Consider the following 23,162-nt stretch of genomic DNA (forward strand, 5'->3'; position numbering starts at 1 on the left):
ACTAACATTTGACTAATATGTTAAAAAAAAAATTAAACAAGAATTAAACTGGACTTCATCCAGTGTTTAGATTTTCGTACTAGAAATGTATGCAAATAAGCACATATTACATTAAATAATGCCTCATTTGCATATTTAAACCTAACATTTTAGTAAACTTGTAATACAAAAAATGTCTGCATCTATCAATGTAATCAATCAACTGGGTAAGTAAGGTGATAACTATTAGTTATTTTTTTACCCTATTCACCTGCAGTGTCTCGCCTTAAATAAACAAGTCTATGGGATTTCCTCATTAAGTGTGTGTGTGTGTACATATAAGTAGCAGCTGCTATTCAAGCAATCTCACTGTCGGACCCTTAAAAGTCTCGATGTGTCACTGAAAGTGGAAACCACGCATGAACCCTGAGCAGCAGGTGCTCAGAGAACTCATAAAACATTCAGCAGGATCACAGGTGTCCAGTTGCTGTTTTTACTGAGATTCAATGCACTTCATATTTTCACAAGAGACTCTATATTTACAAACTGTTCAAATTACTCTTTTACTTCAGTTACTTTGCGTATTTAGCTCTAATTCTGATCTGTTTTTGTACTGTTTTTTCTTAGCCATAAAGTGCTTCTCTCCCATCAGGTCACTGGTGTGATGTCTCAAGAGTCTGACCTGCAGATGACGATGAGGAATTTGAGGAGAAGGAGGGCCAACGTCTGCTGCTCGGGCTCCAGTCCCTCAGATGCTTTCTGTACACACTGCAGCAGCTGCAGACGCAACACCTGCAGGATGTTATCAGGTAACAGCGTCATGACGGGCGGCGTCTCCTCCAACCTGGAGAACATAATACACAAAACCATCTAAAATTAGAAACAATGCAATTTGGTTCACAAGCTTGTGATGATTCATGATTTACAAACATGCAATTTGATTCACAGTTCACAGATTTCCAATTTGATCCACAAACTTCAATTAACAATCTTGCAATTCCATTCACAATTCACAAACAGGATTTGTTGCACAATTCACAAACCTGCATTTTGATTTACAAACTTGTGATTCAGTGAACAAACTTTCAATTCACGATTCACAAACTTGTGATTTGATTCACAAACTCGCGATCCAATTCACGATTCACAAAATTGCGAATTCAATTCACGATTCACAAAATTGCGAATTCAATTCACGATTCACAAAATTGCGAATTCAATTCACGATTCACAAAATTGCGAATTCAATTCACGATTCACAAACTTGCGATTTCAATTCACGATTCACAAACTTGCGATTTCAATTCACGATTCACAAACTTGCGATTTCAATTCACGATTCACAAACTTGCGATTTCAATTCACGATTCACAAACTTGCAATTTCAATTCACGATTCACAAACTTGCGATTTCAATTCACGATTCACAAACTTGAGATTTCAATTCACGATTCACAAGCTTGCGATTTCAATTCACGATTCACAAGCTTGCGATTCAATTCACGATTCACAAGCTTGCGATTCAATTCGCGATTCACAAGCTTGCGATTCCATTCACGATTCACAAGCTTGCGATTCAATTCACGATTCACAAGCTTGTGATTTGATTCACAAACTCGTGATCCAATTCACGATTCACAAACTTGCGATCCAATTCACGATTCACAAACTTGCGATTCAATTCACGATTCACAAACTTGCGATTCAATTCACGATTCACAAACTTGTGATTCAATTCACGATTCACAAACTTGTGATTCAATTCACGATTCACAAACTTGCGATTCAATTCACGATTCACAAACTTGCGATTTCAATTCACGATTCACAAACTTGCGATTCAATTCACGATTCACAAACTTGCGATTCAATTCACGATTCACAAACTTGTGATTCAATTCACGATTCACAAGCTTGCATTTTGATTCACAAACTTGTGATTCAATAAACAAACTTGCAATTCGATTCTTGATTCACAAACTTGCGATTCAATTCACAATTCACAAACTTGCGATTCAATTCACGATTCACAACCTTGCGATTCAATTCACGATTCACAAGCTTGTGATTTGATTCACAAACTCGTGATCCAATTCACGATTCACAAACTTGCGATTCAATTCACGATTCACAAACTTGCAATTCAATTCACGGTTCACAAACTTGCAATTCAATTCACGGTTCACAAACTTGCGATTCATTTCACGGTTCACAAACTTGCGATTCAATTCACGGTTCACAAACTTGCGATTCAATTCACGGTTCACAAACTTGCGATTCAACGTGCAAACTTGCGATTCAATTCACAAACTTGCGATTCAATTCACGGTTCACAAACTTGCGATTCAATTCACAAACTTGCGATTCAATTCACGGTTCGCAAGCTTGCGATTCAACCCGCAAGCTTGCGATTCAACCCGCAAGCTTGCGATTCAACCCGCAAGCTTGCGATTCAACCCGCAAGCTTGCGATTCAACGCGCAAACTTGCGATTCAACGCGCAAACTTGCGATTCAACGCGCAAACTTGCGATTCAACGCGCAAACTTGCGATTCAATTCACGATTCACAAACTTGCGATTCAACGCGCAAACTTGCGATTCAACTCACAAACTTGCGATTCAATTCACGATTCACAAGCTTGTGATTTGATTCACAAACTCGTGATCCAATTCACGATTCACAAACTTGCGATCCAATTCACGATTCACAAACTTGCGATTCAATTCACGATTCACAAACTTGCGATTCAATTCACGATTCACAAACTTGTGATTCAATTCACGATTCACAAACTTGTGATTCAATTCACGATTCACAAACTTGCGATTCAATTCACGATTCACAAACTTGCGATTTCAATTCACGATTCACAAACTTGCGATTCAATTCACGATTCACAAACTTGCGATTCAATTCACGATTCACAAACTTGTGATTCAATTCACGATTCACAAACTTGTGATTCAATTCACGATTCACAAGCTTGCATTTTGATTCACAAACTTGTGATTCAATAAACAAACTTGCAATTCGATTCTTGATTCACAAACTTGCGATTCAATTCACAATTCACAAACTTGCGATTCAATTCACGATTCACAACCTTGCGATTCAATTCACGATTCACAAGCTTGTGATTTGATTCACAAACTCGTGATCCAATTCACGATTCACAAACTTGCGATTCAATTCACGATTCACAAACTTGCAATTCAATTCACGGTTCACAAACTTGCGATTCAATTCACGGTTCACAAACTTGCGATTCATTTCACGGTTCACAAACTTGCGATTCAATTCACGGTTCACAAACTTGCGATTCAATTCACGGTTCACAAACTTGCGATTCAACGTGCAAACTTGCGATTCAATTCACAAACTTGCGATTCAATTCACGGTTCACAAACTTGCGATTCAATTCACAAACTTGCGATTCAATTCACGGTTCGCAAGCTTGCGATTCAACCCGCAAGCTTGCGATTCAACCCGCAAGCTTGCGATTCAACCCGCAAGCTTGCGATTCAACCCGCAAGCTTGCGATTCAACGCGCAAACTTGCGATTCAACGCGCAAACTTGCGATTCAACGCGCAAACTTGCGATTCAATTCACGATTCACAAACTTGCGATTCAACGCGCAAACTTGCGATTCAACTCACAAACTTGCGATTCAATTCACGATTCACAAGCTTGTGATTTGATTCACAAACTCGTGATCCAATTCACGATTCACAAACTTGCGATCCAATTCACGATTCACAAACTTGCGATTCAATTCACGATTCACAAACTTGCGATTCAATTCACGATTCACAAACTTGTGATTCAATTCACGATTCACAAACTTGTGATTCAATTCACGATTCACAAACTTGCGATTCAATTCACGATTCACAAACTTGCGATTTCAATTCACGATTCACAAACTTGCGATTCAATTCACGATTCACAAACTTGCGATTCAATTCACGATTCACAAACTTGTGATTCAATTCACGATTCACAAGCTTGCATTTTGATTCACAAACTTGTGATTCAATAAACAAACTTGCAATTCGATTCTTGATTCACAAACTTGCGATTCAATTCACAATTCACAAACTTGCGATTCAATTCACGATTCACAACCTTGCGATTCAATTCACGATTCACAAGCTTGTGATTTGATTCACAAACTCGTGATCCAATTCACGATTCACAAACTTGCGATTCAATTCACGATTCACAAACTTGCAATTCAATTCACGGTTCACAAACTTGCAATTCAATTCACGGTTCACAAACTTGCGATTCATTTCACGGTTCACAAACTTGCGATTCAATTCACGGTTCACAAACTTGCGATTCAATTCACGGTTCACAAACTTGCGATTCAACGTGCAAACTTGCGATTCAATTCACAAACTTGCGATTCAATTCACGGTTCACAAACTTGCGATTCAATTCACAAACTTGCGATTCAATTCACGGTTCGCAAGCTTGCGATTCAACCCGCAAGCTTGCGATTCAACCCGCAAGCTTGCGATTCAACCCGCAAGCTTGCGATTCAACCCGCAAGCTTGCGATTCAACGCGCAAACTTGCGATTCAACGCGCAAACTTGCGATTCAACGCGCAAACTTGCGATTCAACGCGCAAACTTGCGATTCAACGCGCAAACTTGCGATTCAATTCACGATTCACAAACTTGCGATTCAACGCGCAAACTTGCGATTCAACTCACAAACTTGCGATTCAATTCACGGTTCACAAACTTGCGATTCAATTCACGGTTCACAAACTTGCGATTCAATTCACGGTTCACAAACTTGCGATTCAATTCACGGTTCACAAACTTGCGATTCAATTCACGGTTCACAAACTTGTGATTCAACGTGCAAACTTGCGATTCAACGTGCAAACTTGCGATTCAATTCACAAACTTGCGATTCAATTCACGGTTCACAAACTTGCGATTCAATTCGCAAACTTGCGATTCAATTCACGGTTCGCAAACTTGCGATTCAATTCACGGTTCGCAAACTTGCGATTCACGGTTCGCAAACTTGCGATTCAACGCGCAAACTTGCGATTCAACGCGCAAACTTGCGATTCAACGCGCAAACTTGCGATTCAACGCGCAAACTTGCGATTCAACGCGCAAACTTGCGATTCAACGCGCAAACTTGCGATTCAACGCGCAAACTTGCGATTCAACGCACGATTCACAAACTTGCGATTCAACGCGCAAACTTGCGATTCAATTCACGATTTACAAACTTGCGATTCAATTAACGATTCACAAACTAGCGATTATATTCACAATTCACAAACTTACGATTCAATGCACAAACTTGCGATTCAATTCATAGTTCACAAACTTGCGATTCAATTCACAAACTTGTGATTCAATTCACGGTTCATAAACTTGCAATTCAATTCACAATTGACAAACTTGAGATTAGATAATCGATTCACAAACTTGCAATTTTCTACAAACTTGCAATTTGATTCACAATTGATAAACTTGTGATTCGATTCACGATTCACAAGCTTGCATTTTGATTCACAAACTTGTGATTCAATAAACAAACTTGCAATTCGATTCTTGATTCACAAACTTGCGATTCAATTCACAAACTTGCAATTCAATGAAAACCTAACGATTCAATTAACAAACTTGAACAAAATTGCGATTCCATTCACAATTCACAAACTTGTGATTCGATGCATGATTTACAAACTTGCGATTCAACTCACAAACTTGTGATTCGATGCATGATTTACAAACTTGCAATTCAATTCACAAACTTGCATTGTGATTCAAAAACTTGCATTTCGCAAATTGCAATTCTACTTAATTATGATGTTGACTGGATTTGAAATTTATTTTATAGTCAGTCACTTAGTCCATTACTATAATATTAAATGCTAAAGTTAATTTAAATTGGATTTAAGGCAGGCACATTAAAAATAACTTTTTAAAGATATAACTACATTTCTATTCTAGCTTGTTTTTTTAAATATAAACATTTAACTGATGTCATAAAAACTTGTAAAATTATTGTTTTCATGACTGATTTGTTAAAAAATACATGAAATATGGAACAAAAAGCTATGCAAAAACAACAAATATGTAACATACTTCATATATTTAGCAAAATGCTGTTTTTATAGCTAGGTTTTGTTCATGTACTAACTGAAAACAGCACAGACTAAAAGACTGATTCTTGGGCTTTAAGAATCAATATCAGTTCATCAAAATGAGAATTGATTAAACAGCCCTTTTTTTAACACAGCCCTATTATAAATGCAAGGCATTATAAAATGGTCCATATAAATTGATCATCATATGTATATGGAGCTTTTGTGATGCCTGAAACCCCTGAGGACTAATTGCATAGAAAATAAAGACCAGCATATGGATTTTGAAGAAATAATTGATGATAACTGTCATTTTTGGGCAAATTAATTCTCAACAGCACTTCTGGGATTAGTAATTCTGCCGTTGTGACTGTGAAGGCAAATACTGTACTTCAAAAGTGTGTTTTTCCAGCACCAGAAAGAGCTGTACAGTAATGAAGCGGATCTGTGTGAGAACAGCACAGCTGCGAAGGAAGAGAGACGAATAAACCCATTACAATCCCATCTCTCTCTCTGACTGTCGGTTCCTGGCTCTCCTCTCGCTCCACATTACGTAATGTCATCTGACAGTCTAAGCACTTCATGATCACATGACCACAGCTGGGAGAGCAAGAGTGATTTTCTCATGCCAAACACTCTGCACTACCGCCACATAAATCCTTCAACACTCTCCCTCTTTCCCTCTCTCTCTCCTTCTGTCCTACAGCCTCTGTAACTCTCTTATTTCCTCCTTTTATCTAGTTCTTCCCTCTTTGTTTTTCCATGCACACACAGACACACAGAAAGACTGGGCTGGCTGGATTTTCTCTGTATTGCCGCTCACTTGCATCAGAACATGACCTTGATGGCAGGGCGTCTGTTAAATACGGCTCATTATCCACAGACACGCATGAACACAAACAGACACACAACCAAAACAATCATGTGATGTGTCTCTAATATTAAACCATTAAATTTAGCTTTATTAAGTTTAAATGAGGTTAGCAGTTAAAAAAGGCGTACTTCCTGTCTAGTCTCAGCCTTATATTACTCAAAAACAGTCTTAAGTAAGGTTATTGTCATTAATTCAAACTAAAAACTTTAAAGGGATTGTTCACCCAAAAATGAAAATTTGATGTGTATCTGTTCACCCCCAAGGGCATCCAAGATGTAAGTGACTTTGTTTCTTTAGTAGAACCCAAACAAATTTGTAACTCAAACTGTTGCAGTCTGTGAGTCATATAATGGCAGTCAATGGGACCCATGGCTTTGAGAGTCAAAAAAACATACACACACAAAACAAAATTTAACCCTGCGGCTCATGACGATACATTGAGGTCTTAACACAAGAAACAATCAGTCTGTGCAAGAAACTGAACAGTATTCATATCATTTTTTACCTCTGATCCACCGCAATGTCTAACTGTCCTGAGCGTGTCCCGGAAGTGTTTACACAGAGAGATTGTGGGAACTTAAAATGGTATTTACTTGTGCTTATCCTGATTGTTGCAACCAATTAAAAGCTTACGCTTGCTTGCGCTTGGTTGCTCGCTCTTTGTCATGCGCCGGCTGTTGTGAATATGCTCAGGACAGTTGGACATTGCGGTGGGTCAGAGATAAAAAAAAAAAATTATATGATTACTGTTCAGTTTCTTACACAGATCGACTGTTTCGTGTCTTAAGACATCAGTGTATCGCCACGAGCCGCAGGGTTTCATTTGGTTTTGTCTGTGTATGTTTTTTTGACTCTCAGAGCCGTGGGTCCCATTGACTGCCATTATATGACTGACAGACTGCAATGGTTTGAGTTAAAAATATTAGTTTGAGTTCTACTAAAGAAACAAAGTCACTTACATCTTTGATGCCTTGTGGGTAAGCAGATAAACATTAAATTTTCATTTTTGGGTGAACTATCCCTTTAAGTTAAGTAACAAGGTAACATTTAAGGCAACATTTCAATTTTTTTTTTAACTTTAAGTACTAAAATAAACAAAAAAAGACAACAAAATTACTAAAAATGTAACTAAAATTTAAGTAAAAACAACTCAAATAATTGAGTTACGACGTTCTCGAACCCCTAAATATTAAAGAGCAGGTCATATGGGTTTTCAAAAAATATTTTTTGCAGTTTGTAACATAGCTATTTAAAAGTGCATTCTACATGAAGATATTGTTTCTCAAAAGAAAGAGCTGACTCAGAATCGCGTTAATGGGTCATCACATTTTTGAATCTTCTGCCTGTTGCTGATCCGCGTCACTGAAAGAACATATGTGACCCTGGACCACAAAACCAGTCATAAGGTTAAATTTTACAAAACTGAGATATATACATCATATGAAAGCTCAATAAATAAGCTTTCTATTGATGTATGGTTTGTTAGGATAGGACAATATTTGGCCGAGATACATCTATTTGAAAATCTGAAATCTAAGGGTGCAAAAAATCTAAATCCTGAGAAAATCACCTTTAAAGTTGTCCAAATTAAGTTCTTAGCAATGCATATTACTAATCAAAAATTACATTTTGATAGGTTTACAGTAGGAATTTTACAAAAAATCTTCATGGAACATGATCTTTACTTAATTTCCTAATGATTTTTGACATAAAAGAAAAATCAATAATTTTGACCCATGCAATGTATTTTTGGCTATTGCTACAAATATACCCCAGCGACTTAAGACTGGTTTTGTGGTCCAGGGTCACATATGACAAACACTATAATAGTATATCAATGATACTAAAACAGCGCGCAAAACCATTGTTGCCAAACCTGCTGATTTCCCGCAGAATTGGGCTACTTTAACACTGCTGCCACAGGTTTTTTTCCCCATGTCCATGGGTTGAGACCCCAAAAACGTAATATTTAGCCCCTGGAATGCCATTTTTACCAGGGAAACCCCACCAAAAAAAAACTTATATTTTACCACCCAGAACACAATTTTAATGGGGGACCCACCTCAACATGTGATTGGGCTACTTTTGGGCTGAGTTTTTTGTTGTGAAAACCTGGCAACCCTGTGCAAGATTTTATCACATATTTTAGTCCATAACAAGCTGAAAAGTTGTGACACGCAACAGTGAACTTGATAACCTCATTCTTCTATGTAATTATTCACTTGATAATGGAGGTTTGCATCTGTGAGAAAGTTTGATTGATAAATGTAGCTGGACTGCAAATAAAGTCTACCTGGTCGGCGGTTTCTCGAAATCCACATCCAGACATCTCTCGTAGGAGCCGATGAAGATCTCCAACCAGAGTTTCAGGTAGTCTGGGTCCTTCTACGAGTTTCGGAAAACAACAGAGAAAAAGGAAAGTGTTAATCATGGGAGAATTATTCATGAAGATGCAATCCACTGCTAGGTGTGTCTTTTATTTATGCACTTGGCAGAGGCTTTTATTCAGTATTACTGTATTATCAGTTCATGCATTCCCTGGGAATCGAAACCATGACTTTGTCATTGAGCTAGGAATGCTTATTGTTAGATAAAGTTATCTAAGGTGTGTCCAAATGCATCAGGTTAGCGGGTGGATAATATCAGGTGCAACACAAGACACCTGACGGCGAACGAACCGGCCTGACCGCATTCCGACCGGCAATCGCCAACCTGATACACATTCCAGCATTCCTGAAAACACAAGCGCTTGACCTAGAACAACGCTCCTTAGAAATGTCATACGAACCCTTTCACACAGTGATCACGTGCAGAATTAAATCCCAATCAATAGCGAAGGCATTCTGATGAGCTGGCAGTGCGAGTTCATGAAACATGTGACGCTGTAATTGGCGTGGCTGCTGTGGATCATGATTCAACGCGGTCGTTTGTGTGGTCAATGTTTAAGCTGTGCAACACTCAGACATCCAGAACAGGAAATCATGCTCAAAAATTCCTCTCGGTGAGATCATCAGAACAGCTATGCACGTCCACGCCAAAAAAACAACTGACCAGTAGGAGATAAAGGACAACACAACACAAAAAAAAAGTCTGTTTTGGACTTATCCAAAGACAAAAAACAAGTAGAATGTGTTCATGCCTGTGTGTGTGTCTGTAAAAGAAAAGCCTCATTCATTTGGTCTCCAGCAGCAAGACACATGTCTATTGAGGTCTGGATGTGGCCAAAGGTGGCACACCCTGTTTATTTAGAGCTCAGGCCACAGAACGGGCACTGCCTTGCTCTTGATGCCCTTTCCAGCTGAAAGGGTGTGGGGCGAGTCAGTCGCATTCACCTACTCACGCATGTCAAGTTCCCAATTAAATGATTAAGTGGTTCTACTTCTAAAACTGGTAAACATTAACCTTAAGTAGTATTTTACATTACACACCCTGGGGGAAACTATTTTGTTGAAACCTGCACGCCTGAATGACTCCTAATAATAATATAGTTACCTGATTTGTTTGTTCACGTAAAATTGGCGTGGCTTTTGTGTAGATTACGAGTCTGATAAAGGAGTACTTCGTACTAACAGTGCCATTCTAAAGGGTTTTTATTCATAAACGCTTATGTTTAGACAGAAAACTGGCTAATGCAAAACTAACGTCAAGCATATGACTTACAGCCACAACACTGAGCTCACTTTAATCACACGGGCAAGACATCCTGTCTATCTGACACGCCGTAATAATCTGACTTCTAGTATGCAACGTGTTCGCTCCTGTGATCATTTCCAAATCTTTTATGCTCTCTTTTCAAGAAATACTGCTGGTTCAATGTAACTCATGTTGGGGATGTTGTCAATTTCCACAGAGAATAATGCTGCCTCACCCATTGATTTGTAAAAACAAATGAAACATGCATTTACAAGCCAAGCAGACAAGTATTTAAACCTGCCTCGCTGTCTGCTCTCTACACAGGCAGAGCCTTCTAAGGCTGTGTTGTTAACATGATTGCCAAGGTAAGAACAGGATACTTTAATAGATTTCTAAAACTCAAAAACGAGTTAGCATTTTTGAACTTACGCATTTATTTTCCCAAAGGCAATCGGATTTAACTGCCTGAAATAAGGTCTGTGGTGAACACCATCTCTAAATAGTACACCATAACCGTAACCACACCATTAATACTCCATTCATGCTTTTACGTGTCTCGACAAAGACGGTTGCTAACAATTGGCTAAATGGGATTTACAGAGGCTTTCAGGGATATTAAACACCATCACACTAAACAGATTAACTCACTAGTTCACTTTTATAGCCTCATTTTAGTTTATACACACATTCTTGCCAACAATTTTATCTCAAACTTTCAAACTTGTAGATTTTTAATAAAAACTGAGTTGTAGCTTAATGGTGGTGACGCTGAGGTCATGTGACCATGGTGTAGTTTATTTGTGACCCTGGACCACAAAACCAGTCTTAAGAAGCATGGGTATATTTGTAGCAATAGCCAAAAATACATTGTATGGGTCAAAATTATAATTTTTTTCTTCTATGCCAAAAATCATTAGGATATTTAATTAAAGATCATGTTCCATGAAGATACTTTGCAAATTTCTTGCCATTTATAAATATATAAAAACTTAATTTTTGATTAGTAATATGCATTGCTAAGAACTTCATTTGGACAACTTTAAAGGCGATTTTCTCAGTATTTTGATTTTTTTGCACCCCCAGACTCCAAATTTCCAAATAGTTGTATCTCGCCCAAATATTGTCCTAACAAACCATACATCAATGGAAAGCTTATTTATTCAGCTTTCAGATGATGTATAAATCTCAATTTACAAAAAGGTACCCTTGACTGGTTAGTGGTCCAGGGTCACATTTATAGTCTTTTTACTTCCAGCGATTGTACAATTCTGCTTGTAAGTTTACATACCTCTTGCAAATCATACAAAATGTTAATAATTTTAACAAAATAAGAAGGATCAGGGAAAATGAATGACATTTTTTTGTTATTTACTACTGTCCTGAAAAAGCTATTTCACATAGCAGATTTACGCCATAATCAAAATAATGACTGAAATTACTTTGTGCAAAAGTTTACACACCCTTATCCCTAATCTTAATACTGTGTGTCGTTACCTGAATGATCCATGAGTGTTTTTATATTTAGTGATAGTTGTTCACGAGTCCCTTGTTTGTCCTGAGCAGTTAAACTGCCAACTTCTCTTCAGAAAAATCCTCCAGGACCTGCACATTCTTTGGTTTTCCAGCATCTTCTGCATATCTGACCCCATTCTTTTTACACTGAGGACAATTGAGGGACTCATACACAACTATTACAAAAGGTGAAAACATTTACTGATGCTCAAGAAAGCAACATGATGCACCAAGAGCCAGTATTAAAGGAGTAGTTCACATTCAGAACAAAAATTCAGACAATGTACTCACCCCCTTGTCATCCAAGATGTTCATGTCTTTCTTTCTTCAGTCGTAAAAAAAATTATGTTTTTTGAGGAATACATTTCAGGATTTCTCTCCATATAATGGACTTCTATGGTGCCCCCGTGTTTGAACTTCCGAAATGCATTTTAAATGCAGCTTCAAAGTGCTCTAAATGATCCCAGATGAGGAAGAAAGGTTGTATCTAGCGAAACAGTCAGTTACTTTCTAAAAACATTTACATACATACATTTATATACTTTTTAATTTCTAAACAGAGTACACACAGAGCTAGACAAGACGAGCATTTGAGGTTAAAAAGTATCTAAATTGTTTTTTTTTTTTAGAAAATAACCGATTGTTTTGCTAGATAAGACCCTTCTTTCCATGGCTGTGATCGTTTAGAGCCCTTTGAAGCTGCATTTTGGAAGTTCAAACTCAGGGGCACCATAGAAGTCCATTTTATGGAGAGACATTTGGAAATGTTTGCCTCCAAAAACATCATTTCCTTATGACTGAAGAAAGAAAGTAATGAACATCTTGGATGACAAGGGGGTGAGTACATTATTTGTAAATTTTTGTTCTGAAAGTGAACTACTCCTTTAAGATTCAAGGGTATGTAAACTTTTGAACTGTGTAATTTTTAGAAATTCAGTTATTATTTTGTCTTGTGGAATATATGCATATTTTATAAAAATTAATACAAGTTTTGTTTTTTAGTAAGTTTATCTTAAGAAAAAAACATTTAAGAATCAAAGTTTTGTTGGTGACAGATATTAGTATGCAATAATCAAAAACCAAAGGAAAAATCCTATTGGCTTTTTGTTGAGGGAACCAGGAGGATGCTAACTTTTAGGTTGGCCAACAAAATAACATCATCCCCTGTAGAATCTGACATAAAAATACATACTAAACAAATGTTCGGTAAAATAGAAAAAAAAAAAAAAAACAATCATAAGGGTCAATGTTTTGAAATTGAGATTTATATATCACCTGAAAAAGCTAAATAAATAAGCTTTCCATTGATGTATGTTTTATTAGGATAGGACAATATTTGGAAATGTGAAAATCTGTAATCTGAGGGTGCAAAAAAATCTAAATTCTGAGAAAATCATCTTTAAAGTTGTCCAAATGAAGTTCTTAGCAATTAATATTACTAATCAATAATTAATTTTTGATATATTTATGGTAGAAAATTTACAAAATGCCTTCATGGAACATGATCTTTACTTAATATCCTAATGATTTTTTGCATCAAAGAAAAATCAATCATTTTGACCCATACAATGTGTTTTTGGCTATTGCTACAAATATACCCCAGCGACTTAAGACTGGTTTTGTGGTCCAGGGTCACATATGAACTTAGTATATTTTTACTGATCGTGTTGAATTGCATTTTGGAGTGAGTTTCTTCATGAAGGATGCATATTGTCTTAGAATTGATCAAAAACAAGGTAAAAAAAATTATGATGCTTACTGCTTACAGCCTTCATTTCGAGGATGTGCTTATGATGCCTTAAAATGCAGTCTAGGTGGGCAGTGCAATAGGTTTTGGAACAAAGCTACCATTTCAAAGTATAAGCATAACACCTACATATAAACCTCCATGTTTTATCATGAGACATGGGCCTATGCTTTCTATCCAAAGACCAATATTCTTCCACTCACGCCATAATTCACAGGAATTACATAGGCAATGCATGACTTCCATGAAATGCATAACACTTTAATAAAAATACAAGCTGTTTTTAAACTCTGAAAGATGAGAAATTATTTTCTGAACCAATGAGAAAGCAACATCAGCTTAAAAAAAGAGGAAATATTCTTTTAAATCCTATCTGACTTAAAGTCACTCGAACAGACGGTCTCTGCGTTTATTCTCTCTCTCGTCTAATATCTTAGTTTTGCATTTCAGTAGTCAAATAATCCTTCACAACAGGAACTCGAGTTCCTGCGAGGATCGGATAGGGACTGTTACCATGGTGAGGAAAGCGGGTATTTGTGAGCACTTTTCAACCGCTTTCCTCTCTCACTTTAACACATTTTCTTCTTTCTCACCCCACTATCTCGGTTTTCTTACTTCTCTCTCACACTGAATTTTGCACTGTGCTGTCCTTATCTCCTCTCGCTCTCTCTTGTCATGTGTGTCTCTAAGTCCTGCAGTGCCCTCTGAACCCTCTGGTAAAAGAAAGAGTCAAGATGATTTATGAAGCTTGCTAATTTCACGGTCTACAGATATGCAGGCGGTTTCGATTCATTAACATCTGCTTTATAAGCAAGCGCAGGAGAGGTGTGCAGAAGAGGTTTGACAACAACTGGGAAATTTGTCTCGGGACATAAATTCCAGAATTGTGACTATATAACACTAAGCAGCATTAAAGCCTCCAAGAATCACAGCTGTTACAAGAGAAATTAATATTTGGGTAATGCATTAACAAGTTTCTGATATATCTGTATGTCTGCCATTTTGACACTGAATAAATATTTCTTAAGGAGCAAATCAGCATATTGGATGATTTCTGAAGGCACTGAAGACTGGAGTAATGATGCTGAAAATTCTGCTTTGAATCATTGGAATAAATTGCATTTTACAAAGTATTACAATAGAAAACTGTTTTTTTTTATAAACAGTTTGTCACAATATTTCTGTTTTTACTGTGTGTATATATAAAATGGCAGTGTACATATTTTAATTGTACATAATAAATAGTTAATTTTAATGTGGGACAATGAAACATTTAGCTAAAATATAGCTTTGAATATAAAATGTTACATTGAACTTAATTCAATATTGAAATTATTCTAATAAAACAATCATTTTGAATCCAGCTGCACCATTGTGATCCAAAAGCCACTGTAAAATAATTGTTTGTACAAATTTAAAATCATGCATTTGTTAATAAATTGTAATACTGTATTATAATTTACATTTACATCTGTATTCTTACTATATACAGGTGAGGTCAAAAGTTTATATACCCCTTTCAGAATCTGCAAAATGTTAATTTTACCAAACTAGGATCATACAAAATGCATGTTTTTGTTTATTTAGTACTGACCTGAAAAAGATATTTCACATAAAAGATGTTTACATATAGTCCACAAGAGAAAGTAAAAGTTGAATTTATAAAAAACAACCCTGTTCATAAGTTTACATCCCCTTGATGTTGCCTGAATGATCCACAACTGTGTTTTTTGTTTAGTGATAGTTGTTCATGAGTCCCTTGTTTGTCCTAAACAGTTAAACTGCCCGCTGTTCTTCAGAAAAATCCTTCAGGTCCCACAAATTCTTTGGTTTTTCAGCATTTTTGTGTATTTGAACCCTTTCCAACAATGACTGTATGATTTTAAGATGCATCTTTTCACACTGAGGACAACTGAGGGACTCATATGCAACTGTTACAGAAAGTTCAAACCCTCACTGATGCTCCAGAAGAAAAAGCCTTGCATTAAGAGCCGGGGGTGAAAACTTTTGAATGGAAATGTGTACATTTTTCTTATTTTGCCTTAATATCTTTTTTAATTTATTACTGCCCTTCAGAGGCTACTGAAGATATTTCCCAGAAGACAAAATAAGGTAAATTTACCCTGATCTTCAAATTCAAAGCTCCTTTTGGAGCATCAGTGAGTGTTTGAACCTTCTGTAATAGTTGCATATGAATCCTCAGTGTGAAAAGATGGATCTCAAAATCATACAGTCATTGTTGGAAAGAGTGAAAATGCACAAAACTGCTAAAAAACCAAAGAATTTGTGGGATTTTTCTAAAGAACAGCAGGCAGTTTAACTGTCCAGGACAAACAAGGGACTCATGAACAACTATCACTAAACAAAAGCAAAAAACAAAACAAAACAAAAAACAGCGGTGGATTATTCAGGTGTCAACACAGTATTCAGAATCGAGTGTATGTAAACTTTTGAACAGAGTCATTTTTATAAATTCAACTATTATTTTCTCTTGTGGACTATATGTAAACATCTTTTATAAATTTCAGAATTCTATTCTCAGAAGAAACATTACCAGACCCTCAAAAACCAGCTTTAACACCAAAGTGATAAATATTGTCATAACACAATGCAGCACAGCTACAGCTAATGGGAAAGTTCTAGTTTTTAATCGCCTACTGGACTTCAATGTACTTATTTACCAGTATGTACAGTAGATACAACAGATAATTTCCACAGTGCACCTGTCAGCATATAACAGAGTGGATTACACTCACAAACAGAGGATTTCCTCACGATCCCTCTTTAAACAGGACTAATGGATGAGTACTGTACGTGTGTGTAGGTGTATAAATAGCACACAGCCTTGTAAAAGCCGTTTATAGCCATCACTGAAGGACAAGCCCTGATAATCACCGGTCTTAACCGGGTCAAAGGTCGCCGCGTAAGTAGCTCCGTCCCATTCACAAGACAACTGCTGCTGTCACACATGTGTATGCAGTGACTCTGTGCAGTCTATCATTATCTCAGAGGGGGCGTGTGTGTGTGTGTGTTTATGGGACCACGACTGTAACCAGGAAACACAAAGCACAGCTTCTATTAAGCTGCTTGAGTAAACAGACCTTATGAAAAGAAAGCACTCTGTCTGGTTTTTCCTTCAATCATTTTCAACTCAGTTTCATTTACTCATCTGCCATTTAGACATTTGGCCATGTGGCATTTTTGTCATTCAGAAAGACAGCAGAGATGTCATTTGGTGGGTGTTTCCATCTCAAAAACACATGAAACTACTAACACAGATCATCTAACCCAATTTGGGCTGTAATTGTTTTTATGGGGTTGTAATGTCACTTTATTATTTACAGGTGCTTGCTGCCAATTTCATAAGTGTTTTTACTCACACCCCCAAAAAAATGACCACATACTGTATGAATTACAAACAGATCTGTTTTAATTTTGGTCCCATCTATGCGTTTACAAAGAGGAACCAATGCAAAGAGAAAGTCTTTGACAATTGGACAAAAAGGGTAATAGTATGCCAAGTCAAATATTACTATAACTTCTAGCATTACTGCCATTTTGGTTCATCTTACATTACTGCTGAGAAATTTGGGTTTAGTAAGATATACATTACATTTTTTAGGAAATTAATACTCTTATTGTTTAAGGATGCATTCAATTGATCTCAAGTGACTGTAGAGACATTTATAATGTTATAAAAGATTTCTATTTCAAATAAATGCTGTTCTTTTGAACTTTCTGTTCAACAAATAATCGTAAAATTTTATGCAGCACAACTGATAATATTAAGAAATGCTCTTTTGGTGTTTGGCCAAATAATGCAGCTAATCCAGCAAACATGTTGGCAGTGTGGAAGCATTTAAAACTGTCAGAGAAAGACGTAAAAATCATTACAAGCACCGTCAGCACGAGACTGTTTAGTGTCACATCGCATGTCTTCCATTAAAAAAGAGGAAGGGGTGCAGTGTTTCCCCTAGGTTTCCAGTGTTGGGGGGGGGGGGGGGGGGGCTTAGGGTGTTGGGTAGCCAATGTTACTTTTTTTCCCCCGGTACTTTACCCTACTTTGTGAAATAACGAAAACATTATTATAGACTTATTCAGTGGAAAAATAAGTCCAAAACTCTCTATTTTAACATTTTGAACAATAGGGCTCTACCAACTTTTGCTTTTTTTTTTTTTTTAATTCTTGTGTGTATTATTTTTTCTCATAATCAAATTAAAAGTATAAACATTTATTTATTTTTAATCAAATGAAAAATAAACCCTTTTAATTTTTGGCAAACAAACAGAGGTTTACTGTTAAAATCAATAAATAATAATAATTTAACATTTAAATAATAATTGTAGTATTTTTTCTACAATTAAGTGGTTAATCTTGTTATATTTATTTTTATCATATATATTGTTTCATGTCAATTATTTAAATAGGAATATATAAACAACTACATTATACTGTACAAAAGTAATACAAGACTAATGTTCTGTTACATGTTACTTTTATTTTGACAGGTTGCCTTGAAGTTTCTGTGTGTGTACAGCATGTTATGATGCTAGTTTTCTCAAATGAAACGGTAAAAGTGACACTCACAGCAGCTTTGGATATTGAGTTTATCTGTTCATGCGAGATGCAAATGCCCAAAATTAGCGGGAGCGTCACGTGTGCTTCAGTATATGCGTGTAGTAAAAGCGCGTCTCCACCATTCATATACAGAGGCAAACGGAGCATGCAGGATTCATATTGAAACGGTCTTTTTGCATTTCAGTTTTCACAGACACTAGTCCATATCGCGATTTGAATGAAGTAACAGACCAACTTTTGATTTATTAATCCAAAAATCGACGAATTTACGTGGCATTCCGCGCTATAGTAGATTCGGTTTTTATGAATGGAGTCCGCGATCCCGTCTGTGTTTTCGCAGATGAGACATTGTAAACACGCGATCATGTAAAGACAGAAATGACATGCCTTCGTGTAAATAAGATAAATAACACAAGGCAATTTAGTTTGTTTAATAAAAGAACAATGTATAGCCCTGTTCTATAGGAAAGATAACCTTAATGACTTCTATTGTGATCTGACGCTATATCAAAAATAAAATGAACTTGACATTCAAGGGGGGCGGGGGGTGCCGTTGGGGGGGCGGGGCGCCCCCCTAAGATAATGGTAGGGGAAACACTGGGGTGGTTGTTGCTGGTTACTGTATGATGACTGAAATCGCGAAATGGTCTTAAACCATTAGTAAATAAACTACAGAACGTCTAACACATGCACAAATCTGACAGTGCTGCACGAGCTTGTTTGCCAGTGTTCAAAGTCCAAAGCGTGAGGAATATCGCCACTGAAACAGCGTGATGAGAATCATTCATAAATCTGCTGCTGTCAGCAAAAAAGTAGTACTGAGGTCTTCTTGAGGGTCTCCGCCAAAATAAAAGTCTACATTCATAAATGTTAGTATTGTAATTCTACTGTTGTTCTGTAAAATAAAATAAAATGTAAGACAAAAATAATGATAACAATCATTACAATAGCTCTATTAATACATTTATTATAACATTCTCCTTTGCTCAGCAAGACTGCATTTATTTGGACATTAAAAAACACATGCCTGATTCAATAATTTATTTTATAATAATAAATGTTTTTATTATATTATTACCAACAAAGCGCAATTTAACTTGAAATTTATAAGTTAGTATAACTTATAAATTTAATGTTAAATTGCACTTTGTTGGTAGGCTATAATGTCTACTACAATGTTAAAAATTTTCATTTTTGGTTAAATAAATGCAGACTTGGTGTGCAGACGAGACTTTTTTCAAAAAGTGTACATGAAATTGTAGGGCTGGGTTTTGACACAAATTCGATTCTGATTCATAAGTAGAGCTGCACGATATTTCGCATGCGATTGTCATGCATATCTCATCAGTAAAGCCGGTTCTGTGATTAGTAGTAAATCTCCATCACGTGCGTTCAGATGGCGCGGTATTTAAAACACTGAGCTGTAGATCACTGAAAAGCTACGCAATTTTGCGTTCAAAATCGCGGATGAATCGCATTCGATGTTGAAGGCGAAATTGCGTAGCTTTTCAGTGATCTACGGCTCAGTGTTTTAAATACCGTGCCATCTGAACACACGTGATGGAGATTTACTACTAATCACAGAACCGGCTTTACTGATGAGATACGAGATATGCGATGTATCGTGCAGCCCTATTCATAAGCTTGCAATTTGATTAGATGTCCGATTCAATTTGATTTGATATTGGTGAACCTGGACCACAAAACCAGTCATAAGGGTAAATATTTTTCAAAATTGAGATTTATACTAGCCTGGAAAAATCCAGACCCTAATCTATTAAGATTAAGGGTCTGGCATCGAGCAATGAAAAGGGCCTAACTCAAGGGGCGGCACCAAGCATGCATTTGAAACTCTCACTGCACGCAATTGGATAACGCCACGACCGATCACTAAGTTTTCAATAAGCCCCATACGCTTAGCTACCAGCGGAGCTAACTGATAGATTAAACTCTTGCCGTATCCAGTCGCAAAATGGCAAAAATGTCCTTCTTGCAAAGGAACGATTCGAGCGCGGTTTTCTGTTCCTCTTTTATATGAAAAGCCAAGTCTAACTCGTTCATTGTAGCGGCCAAAGCCGTTTCAAACAACTGGTGTTCATCTGTTTACTAAATGATTCCGGACGTCGCAGCGCTGTCGTCATCAGCTTAGCTCGCCTCTGACCCGCCTACATCAGATACACCGATTTGATTGGTTCCCAGAACTGCTTACGTAATGCAGTAATGTGGATCATTGCTCGATGCCTGAGTGTCTTGCAGAGACAATTCAAATTGTGCTCTCGCGAGACCTCTGGATTTCCAGGGTAGATTTATACATCATCTGAAAGTTGAATATATAAGCTTTCCATTGATGGTTTGTTAAGATAGGACAATAATTGGCCGAAATACAACTATTTGAAATTCTGGAATCTGAGAATCTGAGAAAATCACCTATAAAGTTGTCCTGATGAAGTTCTTAGCAATGCATATTACTAATCAAAAATTAGCTTTTAATATATTTAAGCTAGGAAACTTACAAAATATCTTCATGGAACATGATCTTTATTTGATATCCTAATGATTTTTGGCATAAAATTTACAATGTATTGTTGGCTATTCCTACAACTGTTCCATTCTACTTAAGAGTGGTTTTACATTACATGGCAAATTTTCTCAAGGTAAATAAAAATCACTCAACTAATGCTATACTATATGTCCAATATATACTGAACTATATTAAAATAACTCATCCTTGCACATTAATTTCTATTAGAATACATGCGTTTATGATTTGTGACCTTGAGATACAATAAGAGCCTGAATAGGCCTCGTCTTATTCTTCATCTGACAGAGGCAAGCGGCACATGTTATTACAGAATGGACAAAAACATACTTCCGACACAGCTGAGCAGGAAACACAGAGGTCAAAAATTTGTTGTGGCAAAACATCACTCAGAATCAAATATGAGCTCTCAATACAAGACTAGAGGCTTCCCAGAAGAACATTTCTCCAGTATTTGTTTTCTCTAGCACAGGGTTAGATTATTGATTTCCTCCGCGGCTATGTTCCCCGTTTCGCGAGCAGGTAAACAGAACATATATTGGCTGAGGTCATTTTGTCAGAGGGAAAACACAAACAAATGTCCCAAACATACAGCCAAAGCCTGCCACCAGCCATAAATGTAAATCTGACAGACATAAACGTTATCATTAGGCTACATTAGCGCGCTGAAGAGGAAATGTCACCTCATGCTGCGCTCTGAAGATCGCGGGCTGGTTAATGTATGAGAGCAGAAACCATAAACAAACGCAAAGGTCATTCTTGCGGCAAACAAAACCACACTGGACTTGCGACTATCAGCTCATGACGGAAATTGAACAGGTGGAACATCTCACTGTGAGAGAATCAAGACTAGGGGTGGGCGATATGGCAAAAAATATCATATCACAATTTTTTTCAGAAATATCACGATTTAATAACGATTCTTTGTCATGTTGGTTTTCCTATTTTACAGGTTGTCTGAGCAGTACAGCCAAACTAATTTCCCTATTTTAAAACCAAATCCTTACAAGGTAACAAAATATAAAATAAAAAGAATCGCAGATATTTAGGCCAAAGTGGGCAAACATAAAAATTGTCATTTTTTTATCTTTGTTATTAAAAATAAGAACAAAGATATGCTACATGTTACAAATACACATAATATACAAATAAAACAAACAGTGCTTTAATTTTCAGGTACAGTAGGTGTATTTATCAGCAGCAGTCTAGATATTTAATTAACAAATATAACAACAAAACACTATCTACTAGGGCTGCTCGATTTGGGCAAAAATCATAATCACAATTATTTTGGTCAATATTGTAATCACAATTTTTTTAACGCTTATGACTGGGTCCAAAACCTTACATTAGTGATTAATTTAAAAATAGCAATACAGCTTTACATACTGAATACTTTTATGCAAGTCTAAAGTAGTCTAACAATACTACAGAAATTGAAAGTAACTATTTGAATGTAAAATAAAACAGCGTCTTCACTGTAATAGTTAAACATGCTTTGTTTCTTATTAAAACTACAAAAGTCCTTCATTCAAGAGCAGTGAGTGATTCTCCTCTTTGTATTTTTACATTTTATTAATATTAAGCACAGAGACGGCAGAAGGAATATTATTTGTTGCCGCTTTAACGCCACATGGATGCAATATACTGTTGCACACGTATTTTCATTCTCAACCATTTATGATCATTTAAGACATAACTGATAAGGGTTTACATGAATAATCACCAATCGCCTCATTTTGAAATATTTTTGTGTGTATTTGACCATTTAGGCACCTTGAACTTAAAGATAACTTTACATGTCCGTGTTCTGTTCCGTCTCTGAGCGCATTATGTAAAAAGGGACAGCAACGGCTATATTGTTTAAGAAAATTAAGATCATTTAATATAGATAAGACATTAATGGAAATGTTCTATAAGTCTTACATTGAGTCTGTTTTGTCCTTTTCTATTAGTTGTTGGTTTGGTAATCTCAGTGTTAAATATAAAAGTGCTTTAAATAGAATTGTCACACTTAGTGGAAAGATCATAGGTAAAGAGCAAAGAAATTTGTCATCATTGTTTAATAGAAATATTTTGAGTCGGGCTAGAACTGTGCTAGCTAATAATGATCATTTCCTGTTTTCAGAGTTCTCTATGCTTCCTTCTGACTGCCAAAGATGAAAAGTAATCGATATA

General features: G+C 36.5%; 1 protein-coding gene across 1 annotated transcript in view; it reads right to left on the reverse strand.

The window, feature by feature from the left end:
* Positions 1–23,162, reverse strand: part of LOC141346841 (neurobeachin-like protein 1) — a 96,986-nt gene that overhangs the window by 65,232 nt on the left and 8,592 nt on the right. The window contains exons 4-6 of the mRNA XM_073851802.1: positions 14,482–14,579; positions 9,268–9,359; positions 662–823 (exon numbers count right to left, since the gene is read on the reverse strand). Of these exons, the coding sequence (XP_073707903.1) occupies positions 662–823; positions 9,268–9,359; positions 14,482–14,579 (352 nt within the window). The remainder of the gene's footprint in view (positions 1–661; positions 824–9,267; positions 9,360–14,481; positions 14,580–23,162) is intronic.

The sequence above is a fragment of the Garra rufa genome, chromosome 12 (genome assembly GCF_049309525.1).
Source record: "Garra rufa chromosome 12, GarRuf1.0, whole genome shotgun sequence".
Taxonomy (NCBI): domain Eukaryota; kingdom Metazoa; phylum Chordata; class Actinopteri; order Cypriniformes; family Cyprinidae; genus Garra; species Garra rufa.